Source organism: Elaeis guineensis, chromosome 1, assembly GCF_000442705.2.
Source record: "Elaeis guineensis isolate ETL-2024a chromosome 1, EG11, whole genome shotgun sequence".
NCBI lineage: Eukaryota > Viridiplantae > Streptophyta > Magnoliopsida > Arecales > Arecaceae > Elaeis > Elaeis guineensis.
The window spans coordinates 158,482,906-158,493,653 of NC_025993.2; the positions used below are offsets into that span (position 1 = coordinate 158,482,906).

The window sequence follows — 10,748 nt, forward strand, 5'->3', positions numbered from 1 at the left end:
TTAAGGGAGGATAGAAACCAATGTAGTCCACATTGGTTCAGGATTTTCTTTGTTTTAGTGTTGTTTTGATCAGCTCATCAGACGTTGGGGGTTGCTGCTATGTTTCACGCAGCCTTCCAGCTTACAACGATGCATCATTTGAGTACATCTTCGGCTATCGGTGCAGGTATCTATTTTTTTTTTCCCTTTTTGGAACTCATAAAATATTTATGGTTGCTACCAAGTTTCAGATGCATCATCTGGGAGAGGGATCTCCGATCATTTGCATCTCTGGTCATTTACAACCCTGTTTTAGATGATTGCATGATGGGAAGTAGGGGCAATGGAGGGTTGCTTCTCGCATTGGGCAGCCATCCACTTCGTTGGATAGGTGAAAATGTAGGGGAATAATGGAGGGTTGCTGCCCGCGTTGACTAGCCATGGCGATGAGAAAGAGCAATGGAGGGTTGCTGCTCATGTTGGGTAGCCATCCGCTCCATTAGAGAAAACAGGTTCATAAGTTGTATAATTTGGATTGATGGGTTCAGCTTTACAAATGTTGGATCTAGTCTACTAGTTTACGGGTTAGCGGACTGTGGATCGGAGCTAATCAAGTTAGGATTAGGTTAGGGATATGGTTAGCATTCGGGCTAGGATTGGTGTGCAGTTTAGGTTAGGGCCAAGGGATCAGGTGGAAGACTTGATCAGGTGGGATGCTGAGCATGGAAGGAGGTTAATCCAGTTAGGATTGGATTAGAAATGTGGTTGGGTTAGGTTCAAGGGATCCAGTGGGAGACTCGATTGGGTAGGATGACAGTTGCATGTGAGGGTTAGGGTTAGGGTTTGGATTGTAAGACAGCTATGATCGGAGAAGATGGCCGAAAGAAGGCAAAAAAATAGGGTGTGGATTGGGAATGAACTAGAGGTTAGGTTTAGATTTGGACGATGGGAAGGGTTATCGGGAACATGATTACAAAATTAAGGATAGAATTTGGGTTGTGGGGCGGCTTAGAATTTCATTGGTGGGGCGGCTCAGATCGGAGGAGATGGCTGGAAAGAAGAAAAAAAGGTGGGGGATTCGGATGAAATGGAGGTTATGCTTAGAGTGTAGGGCTCAAAACAAGAAGAATGTGCAGAAGAAGTAGAATGATGGAAGAGAAAATAAAAAAAGAAAAAAGATTGGAGTTATCGATAGTGAGGAAGCTAGGAAAAAAAAAGAAGAGAAAGAAAATTAACCTTTATTACCCGAGAATAGATTACCGACATCTTTGTACTAAAAGAGACAAAAAAAGAAGAGGCAAAGAGCGAAACTGCCGGATCACAGTGAAGAGGCCGAAGATAGTGGGGAGCTTCATGCTGTCCATCTTGGGGATGTTGCCTGGCACGTTGCCCTTGACGGTGGAGAGAAATAAGAAGAAATTGTGAAGGTGGTGGTGGCGAACTGATTGAGGAAGAAGGTAGTGGTCGGGAGAGAGTTGGAGGGGGTAGGGGGTTGGCGATGCCGTTAGGGTGGGCGAGGATGGTCGAGAGAAAGTTGGGGAAGAGACGGGGTGAGGTCGTGAGGGAGGGATGGGGTGGGCAACGGACGGTGGTGGCGTAAATTGGGAAAAGGTATGTTTTAGGATTTTTAGGGATGGTGGGGATGAGTGGAGGAGTTGGTAATACTCGAGAGAAAGTCGAAGAGTGGAACTGATTGCGAATGGCGATTGGGTGGGCACCGCAGAGGGCAAGAGAGGGTGTCGAAGAGAGGCACGGGGGAGTGGGGAGGGGGGTGGTTCGGGAGCTGGTGGTGGCTGCATGAATCGGGAGAGAAGTTAGGATTAGGGATTTTAAGATGGGAGGGCGCATAGTGATTCTATACGTTGCTCACTGCATAAAAATTTTATGGGGATCCGTTCAAGATATCTTGGTGTGGGTATCCTCATAATGGTTCTATGAATTAACTGGCTTTTTTTTAGGTTATTTTACTTGATTTTGTGTTAAATATTTGTGTATAGACATCAATGTACATTCATACATGCATATACACACATGCATATAGGATTTGATAGTGTATACATTTTTTTAATTATTTATAATTTATTTAATTTTATTTTAATAAAACTAGGTATAATATGTTATTGTGATACTGATTTCATAATTTATTGTAATTGCAAAAATAAATTTAATTAAATTTTTTTCAAAGATTATATTGCAAGAAATCATGGCAAAATTGGGTCTTATGCCACCAGCATGTTTTTGAACTATGATATTTTGGTTTTCTCCGGCATTGAATCTTGCAACTAATCAGAGGTCTGATATTTACTCTTCTAACTGTGATCAGGCAGATCCTTGATGTCACTTATATCTTCTAAATTATGTTTGGATTGCCAAGCTTCAATGATAAGAAAGATACTTTCAAAGTGATACATATTTTCAGGATCATAAATCTGAATCAATTGATTTGCCTGAAAGTTCTATAGCTACATCTTCTATATTTCAAATATTAGAGGAATATGCTTTTTCAACTCCTTAAAAACAAATTCAGTGTGAATTTTTTCAGAAAACCACTCCTTTACAAAGAACATCAAGTATAGAATGATAATATATTTTAATTATTAATTTTTTTTTTCAAAAAACAAACCATAGATAAATTTTATTGTTTATACAGGGAATCGCCAACGCACCGTCAACAAAAAAAATTATATTCGAAGTATTTTGACATTATATTTCTCATTTTGATCATAATAAAGTTTTTATAATTTGATTATAATTTTGATAATTTTTTATAATATTTATGCAGTTTGGATGAGCATTCTGAAGGTGTTGGAGATTAAAATTTTTTTTAAATCTTATTTTATATTTTATTAACACCCGCTGTGCCGCATGGTCCCTTGCTGGTTAGGCAAAAGGAGAGGGCCATTCAGGAAGGAAAGTAGGCAACATAAAAGTCGGCGTCAGGATGCCGACTTCATGTAGCGCAACGCAACGGCCCGCAACTGGACCACACTTTCACCGGCTCAGCCGCTTGTGGTTCATTTCCCGGTCGGCTTTCAAGTTTCAAGACCATCTCTGGTTCGAACCCAACAGCAAACGCCATTAACACTCCTGTACTTTCCCTCTTGTCTCTCTATTACCTTGCAGCCTAGGGTTCCGAGACTCTGCCGGCGGACGACGGCGAACTCGCGCCCCTTCCAATGGAGAGCATGGGCGACCTCGCCTCCGCGCTCGACACCACTTCGAGCTCCGATCCGGCCTCTAAGAGCGGCGGCGGTGGAGGGTCCTCCGATGCGGCCCGGATCGCGGAGGTGAAGGCGTGGCTGGCGTCGCAGTTCGAGTTGGCTGGGAGGGAGGTGCCGGAGTTCGAGTACACACCGCGCAGCGTCGCCCATCTCCACGCCCTTGCCTCTCTCTCCCAGGCCCGAACCCGCGCCGCCTCCATCGTCGCCGCCGACCTCCGCCTCAAGGCCTCCGAGTACCGCGCCCAGGCAGCCCGGATCCGGGAGATCCTGGAGCGCGTTGGCCTCGCCCAGGAGCAGCTCTCACCCAGCGCGATCGCCTCCGCGCAGGTCGTCGCCAACGTCGCCAACCTTCTCAACATCAGAGACACCGAGATGAGCAGGTAAATTAGGTCAGGGTTCTGGCTTGATTTTATATTTGCAGCAATTTGCCGATTTTTTTCTCTTGGTTCTTTTGCTTTTATTATTTTTAATCGCTTTTTTAAAAGTTAGTGAAATTTGTTGTAGTTTTGTGGTGGCTATGGGGGATCTGTCGCTGAGGAAGGAGGATGTGGAGGAGAAGAGGGCGAAGGTGCAGAAAGAGTCGAAAATCCTTCTTGAATACACTCGAAGAGCCATTGCGAAACTGAACGATCTTAAAAAGTAGGAAGGGCTCCTATCTGTTTGTAAAATTGTCTCTCTGAAGCTATTATCTTGTAGAACATGAATTCTCGTTTAGTTGGATACTTGAAGGGTTGTTGATCCTGATGCATGGGATCACATGGATTCTTCAGTTGACATATATTTTCTTCCATTTGCAGAACTCTTGCTAAATTTGAAAATGAAGTCGCCATGCATGAGGCTCAGATGCTTCAGTGGCAGAAGAACTTGGCCATCTTGGATTCAAAAGAGCGACAGTACATGCTTCAGCTCTCCAATTATAAGGTACTGATATTCTTCTATTATTTTTTATACTTTAGATATGGGGTTTCAATAGGCAATTGGATTGCATCATTATCTGTCGAGATAACTGTAGCTTTTATGTCATCAAGCTCTGTATGGAAATACCATAAAAAACAATACACCATTCCTTTGACTAGTATTTCAACTACATCCTACCTGGTTTTGTTAAAGCCAGTCCTAATCCAGCTCACTTTGCAGGACTTGTTGCATCTGATGTATTTTGACTCATATATTGTCTATTATACATTCAGGTGCCATGTGGCTTTAATTATGCTTGGAGTGGTAGTCTTATGATGGGAGGCTAGGTAATATGTATTCAAGAGTGCTTGGGCATTTAAATTTTTCCCTTTGAGCTAAGACATTTGGGTTGGAAGGAAATCCTTAGAAATATCTTTAGGGCCCGTTCTTTTGTAGATAAATATCATGAGAAAGTTGATCAACTTTTCTATTGACCAACTTATCCATGTTCTTACACTTTTCAAGATGGATAAGTTATTTTCTATGGATAACATTTATCAATTTTATCAATGAAATAGAGAAAAAAATCTTATCTATCTAGAGGGTGGTTAAATCATTTTTCCATGAGCTAGTAAAGTCGACATTTAGTTTTATTCCTAAAATACCCTATCCTCATTTTCAATGCCTCTATCATTCAATGCCCAATAACTCAATCATCCACTTTCTCCAAACCTGAAAAGCATAAAGGATATTATGAAAAATATAGCTATATTTTGGCAACTTACCCAGGAAAGTAATAATGCAAAACAACATGGGTAATGGATTTTGAAGCCACTTTACCATGCATAAAAGAATATGAATAAATTATTTTTCTATTTAAATGTTGCCTGAAAAATATTTACCTAGAAAAATATAGATTCTTAAATAAATTTTTTAGCAACAAAAGAACAGACTCTAACTAATTCTCTTTATTCAAGTATCCTTGCTGAGAAATCTGTAGGAAACTTTATTCAATACTATTTTTGTTGGAAACTTATAACTAGTTCTCTTTTGTTACCCAACTAAGGTATTTATTACAGCTCTGCTTAGATCAAACTGGATTGGTCATGTGTAGAACATTTGGCATGACTTGTTTATCATCGGCTGAAGCCAGTTTAAATGTACAAAAGGTTAGCCTTTACTGACTTTGTCTTAGTCAATTTAAGGGACTGGGAAACTAGCGAATTTATTTCATTTGTTGGGTTGGAGGATGGTTGGATCAGGTTCAAATTGGCCCGGTATTATGGAGAAATACTTCACAACTGATAGTGATCTAATTATTAAAGGGGTTTTATGTTTTAAGTTAGAAGGATCAATTGATGTAGAGCAAATCAGCTGCTAAACCAAGATGGACAGAAACCAACGAGTTTTGCTCCCAAGTGTACTGTATTAAGCTGGATTTTACTTAATTTTTGGAGGACCGACCTTCTATCTTGAATCTTAAGCCTTAGATATAACCTACTTATTTTAGATTTGCTCTATAAATCTGTTGTGGCAGCTGAACCTAGCACATCCCGCTACCAATCAAAGCTATTTCATGTTAAAACTTTTAAAATTTATCTACCTGACGTTATACAGATTTTAAGATGATATAGTATTTCTGAACTTTGAACATGTGTAGGTCAACTTGCCATTTATTTCTTACTCATTTGCTTGCAATGTAAAGTACTTCTAGCATGATGCCTTTTGGTTCTCATGAAACTTATTGTCTTTTTTCCTAATCCATCCTTGAAACACCATGAACAGGCCATACTAAATCGTGTGGGCTACACTGCAGAGATCAATCATGGTGTGCTGATGGAAATGGCAGAGCATAGGAAGGAGTTAGAGAAGAAAACAAAGCCCATTTTGGATACCTTGAGGAGCTATCAAGACTTGCCACCCGTATAATGTCACTTCCTCTTTAAGTAGTAAGAGTGTGTAATTGATGCTTATAGGATTTAATGCATTCTTCTTGTTATTTACTCAGGATAAAGCTCTTGCTGCATTAGCAATTGAGGATAAAAAAAGGCAATATGCAGCTGCAGAGAAGTATCTTGAAGAAGTGCTGCATTCTGCACTAACCACGCCTGAATTATGACGTGTATGTGACATGATTAATTTAACTTAACATGAAATGTTTCTTTCTTTACAAAATGTTATCACATTTATTCATCATCACCATTATAGAACTACTGCAGTAGTTGTTTTCCATTTTCTTGATGGTGAATTTCATGTCATCTGACAGTTTTGTGAGAAAGGATAAAACTTACATTGGAATTGTAATCCTGGAGCATCTCACCATCTAAGATCAATCAAGAAGGTATTTTGGATAATTTTCTTTTATCAAAATGAGAATATATTGACTTCCAATTCCTATAAGATTCCAAGACAAGGGAATTCTATATAACATGCATTCTGATCTGAACAGAATTAGAAATCAAATTGTATCGCATGACTAATAGGTTTGAATTAATTATACAATATAATCAAGTAAATAAATATTGGTCATGTAATTTGATTGGGTCGAAAGTTGAAGTCAAAGCCAAAGTGTGTAATTCAATTGATGCCAACAGTAGTTAGTTATCGAATCAGTTTGAGTTGCTATGATCATAAATTTGATATATGATTATAAAGTTTGATATATAATTAATCATAAAACAACATTTATGACTTTTAATTTGATTTAGCTTATGATAACATTTTTCTGAAATTTTCTTTGCCAGTCCCACTCCTATCATTTTTTACAACTACTTCCTGCTTGCTTCTGCACCTAATCATGCTCCCTTCCCCCTCTCACTCCATGCTTCCATATAAGACCTCCAAAACAAATAATCTTGTTACTACAACTCTGCCTGTGGGGCAATGAATATCTGAGATACAACTTTAATACATATACATACATACATACCTACATAGTATGAGTAATGCATATTTTTTTGAAATAATATGCATAGGATCTCCAAATTACAAGAGTTTTTAACAGCAAGCATTAGATGCATAGCCTATATGGCACTGTATCAATCTTTGGTATTCTTAAAATGTAGGCAGGATGAATTTGGACAGATGTTTCCTCAGTTCTTTGGACCAAGATTTAATTTCATCTATCTTCACATTATTTGACCTGCCTAGAACTTTTCTTAATTTATGAGCACCATTTGAAACTGCACCTGGGCATTTATCCAAGAAAAAAAAAAGGAGAGAAAAGAAAAGAAAAAGAACCTGCAGCTGAGCAGGTAGATAGTCATTGCTTTATATATTTTATAGCTGTATGATTTTTATTATGCAGTTGCATCAAGTTGGTATATCCAGTATGCATGGTAAACTATGTGATGTTAAGTTCTGATTTTGGATGTCTTCAAGCCTGATGTCTTCTGGCTTGACCCATTCTACTGCACTAACCTTTTCAGTGGATCTCAGCAGGATGCTGAACTGTTATGAAGGTACCAAATATATTTGTGAAAAGTTATATACTCAGCAAGACCAGGTTACTTATTAATATGGATTTTAATGATGATGTCATAAACAAATCTGAATAACATGGATTGTAAGCACAATGGATAAAAAAATGTACAGACTGAAACTTTAATATATGATTGTGGTTTCTCACAAGTAAAGCTACAATCTCTTTTTGCAAGTAATTAAATTAGACTCTGCCCTGATGGTCTTGTACGTTAAAGAAAATGCCATAACTAGCATTGGATGCATACAAGCTCCATGCTGTTTTGAACTTTGAAAACTCATTCTTTATCTAGTGAGAGGAGGAAAAAAATGCTAAATGCTTTATGAAAATATAGATCTTAATTCACATCTGATTTATCCATTAATATGCAGGCTGCAGCATTCTCAGTAGGTGCCTCCCAGATGCTCAGGGCTTACCTTCAGTTACCATAGATTGTGCGGCTATTTGTTGAGAATGGGTCATGCCCGTGGAGATGTGTATGTAGAATTATGATGTAACCAAAATATCATTTTCTGTTCGACCATTTTTTTTTTTCATTGATTGCAATGATGTAAGTAGCTTTTTATGTGGAGTAGAATGCCCTTGATGCCTGTTTTCACCCTCAAGCTTGAATTTACCTTTTAACATATACTAGTAGATGCATGTATGATCTATTCTTTCTGTTAAACATTTTACACCACTTTCATGTGACAAATATTGTCTGCATTTTCTTTGCAAAAATATGACAAATACCCTTTTTTTTTTCCCCTCTCTCTTTGACAATTAGAAAGGTATTCTAACTAAAGGCAATAAATAAGAGGAAAAACACCAGTTGATGAACCTAGATTAGCTGCAGCTGTTCTTTGTTCAGTTCATTGTGGGTAAGAAGTTTAGTTCTGATTTTCACCTCAGTGCATCTCACCTTCATGTTTTGTTTGTGAACAATAAAGATCCTGTGTTGATTAGTAACTATCATCAATTATTGTCTGGATATGTGTCATATGACGCTATGCTGATGTTTAAATCTTACTGTGGCATTACATGAAGAAGAGGATCATACACTTTGCTGTCTGGGTATAAGAATTTTTTTTTTTTTTTAAACTCTATGAATATGTGATAGAAGATTTAACGGAGAAGATGCTTGAAATTGATTTTTGTTTATCTGTTTTGAAACCGTGGAACACTCTGGTGGTAGGCCTGGAGGGAATGTCTTTAGACCGGTGCAATAGTTTGTAAATCATGTAGTTCTTCTGTACCCAGCTCATCCTCTCTTGGCTTGTAGAGTCCAGATCTTGTTTCAACCAGGCATTGTTTGACGAATTGGAAGTAGATTTTGTCGAACTGCAGCTAGAGCTACCGGAGGTCCAGACACAAGCATTCTGTACGAGGTTGTGAAGGGGGGCTTGGCTCCAGTCGGTTTTCACAAGCCCGCCCCTTGTTGCCCAGTCTTCAGCGTCCCAAAAGCTAGGATGGATCCTGATTGGTTGATTCTTTGGAAACGCCACACCCTTTGACTCCAGATTCTTGAAATTTCTTATCGGTATGCCATCGACAGTGAAGCTTGGAAGCAAGCCATGTTGGGCATTCAAGTGTATATATTCTTAAAGGACCGCAGTGAGCGGTTCTTGTATACAAAAAATTCACGCACGTACTAACAGAATATTTAGATATTTAGGATTCACATGTCTGATGTCTGGGGTTTCAGAGAACGGAATAGGTGTGAAAGTCTTTAGTGGGGTCAAACCAGTGGTGGGACTGCTGCTTCCTCTTCCCCTTTCCCTGGACGAAGATGTTGGTGTATGGAGTAGGGATCACAGCCAAGGTTTTCCAAGGAACTCAAAGCCGATCTCATCGTTGTTGGGCTCCTAAGAAGATAGCTGCATACATAGATCGACTCATCAGCAACCAGAAATCTCCACCGAAGTCGAAACAAGAAGATAATTTTAGGAGGCATTATGACATTACGTGGTAGGCAGCGACGGTGCCGGCCGAATCACCAGGATCGAGCTTGAGCTGCATTTCGATCCTTCCGAAGAGGTGGTACTCATGCTTGGATTGGAATCCAGATCCTGAGGCCTTGTCCAGAGACAGTGAAAGGAGCTGCCTATTGTCAGGTACTTTGGCACGGCCACTGCCCCAGATGATGTCGAAGTCCTGGCTGAAATTGCCAGCAAAAGCACTGGCTATCAGATAGCATCCTGATAGAGGAATCAGTAGAGCCATGATAGCACTGGAAGGAGGAGCTGCAAAGACACAACATGATCAGAGACACCAAATGACAAGTTACAGGAAGGATGACTTTATCAGGTATTTTTATTTTCAATTTTGAACGCAGTACTGGTGTATTTGTGGATCTTCATGACAAATGAGTGAAAGCCAGAGGCCAAAAGGATAATTACATTTACCGATTAGTTTCTGCTGGGTTCGAGTATTAAAGGACGTAATTATGGGATATAGAATTTTTATGATATATATCAAAATAGTTTTTGCTTGAAAAAAATATTAGAGGCAGTTAATTAATGTGAGTCATCTATAAATGGTGGAAGACTGAAGTCATATTCTTCTGTCATTATGGTGATAATGGTATCGGACGGCTCTGCCCTGAATTGGCAACCGATGGAAAAAGAGGATTAATTTCATGGTTTCGTGGGGTGTGCGATTGTCTTTGGCTTCTATCTCCCTCACCGATCGACCTACCGAACAAAGGTCTCAAATATGGGAAATGCGTTCTAGATTTATGTAACAATCCAAGAACTTGTCCAAAAGGACTAGCCGAAAAAATATTATTTAAATTTTTTAACTTTTTATAAATAGTTAATATCATCAGTGTTATAATTAACATTGGACTAAACACATTTCGTACTTTCAGAAAACCAGTGCCACTCGGCCTCTAGTATTGGGCTAAGAGCAAACGGAGCTGGATACTCCAAACGGCTTGGTTCCAATGTTGTCTCACGGCAAGCCGATTCTACACCTTAATAAGAATAGGATGTGCCTGAGGTTGAAATCTGACGTTGCTTTGATTAAGAAGATGGAGCAATGAGTGCAACTCCACTGACAGGGCTGGCGCGTCCAATTTTTTTTTGTTTTTAGAGGAGGAAGAAGTGGATCTTGAACCGGAATCAGAACTCTTGGATCTCACAATTTATTCACAAAAAAGAGGATGTCAGGTCACCTTCCTGTGGCGTCAT

At 39.3% G+C, this 10,748-nt stretch overlaps 2 protein-coding genes across 5 annotated transcripts; one reads left to right on the forward strand and one right to left on the reverse strand.

Annotated features, from left to right (window-relative positions):
• Positions 1-3,040: 3,040 nt before the first annotated feature.
• LOC105039291 (AUGMIN subunit 1) lies at positions 3,041-8,204 on the forward strand. Of its 4 annotated transcripts, XR_830887.4 has the most exons (8): positions 3,041-3,580; positions 3,705-3,839; positions 3,998-4,121; positions 5,883-6,020; positions 6,106-6,219; positions 6,364-6,438; positions 7,526-7,558; positions 7,950-8,204. XR_830887.4 is itself a non-coding variant. In XM_010915398.4 (6 exons), the coding sequence occupies exons 1-5, from the start codon at positions 3,156-3,158 to the stop codon at positions 6,214-6,216; spliced, it is 933 nt and encodes a 310-aa protein (XP_010913700.1). In that variant the 5' UTR covers positions 3,041-3,155; the 3' UTR covers positions 6,217-6,219; positions 7,950-8,204. The 4 variants fall into 4 exon arrangements, 1 of the variants encoding a protein (XP_010913700.1); XR_830885.4 differs by lacking the exon at positions 7,526-7,558; XR_012135317.1 differs by lacking the exons at positions 7,526-7,558; positions 7,950-8,204 and adding an exon at positions 7,405-7,423.
• A 1,306-nt stretch (positions 8,205-9,510) lies between these two features.
• LOC140856744 (probable xyloglucan endotransglucosylase/hydrolase protein 25) lies at positions 9,511-10,748 on the reverse strand. The gene is made up of 2 exons (XM_073255045.1): positions 10,733-10,748; positions 9,511-9,800 (listed from the first exon to the last, which is right to left on the reverse strand). The coding sequence occupies exons 1-2, from the start codon at positions 10,746-10,748 to the stop codon at positions 9,511-9,513; spliced, it is 306 nt and encodes a 101-aa protein (XP_073111146.1).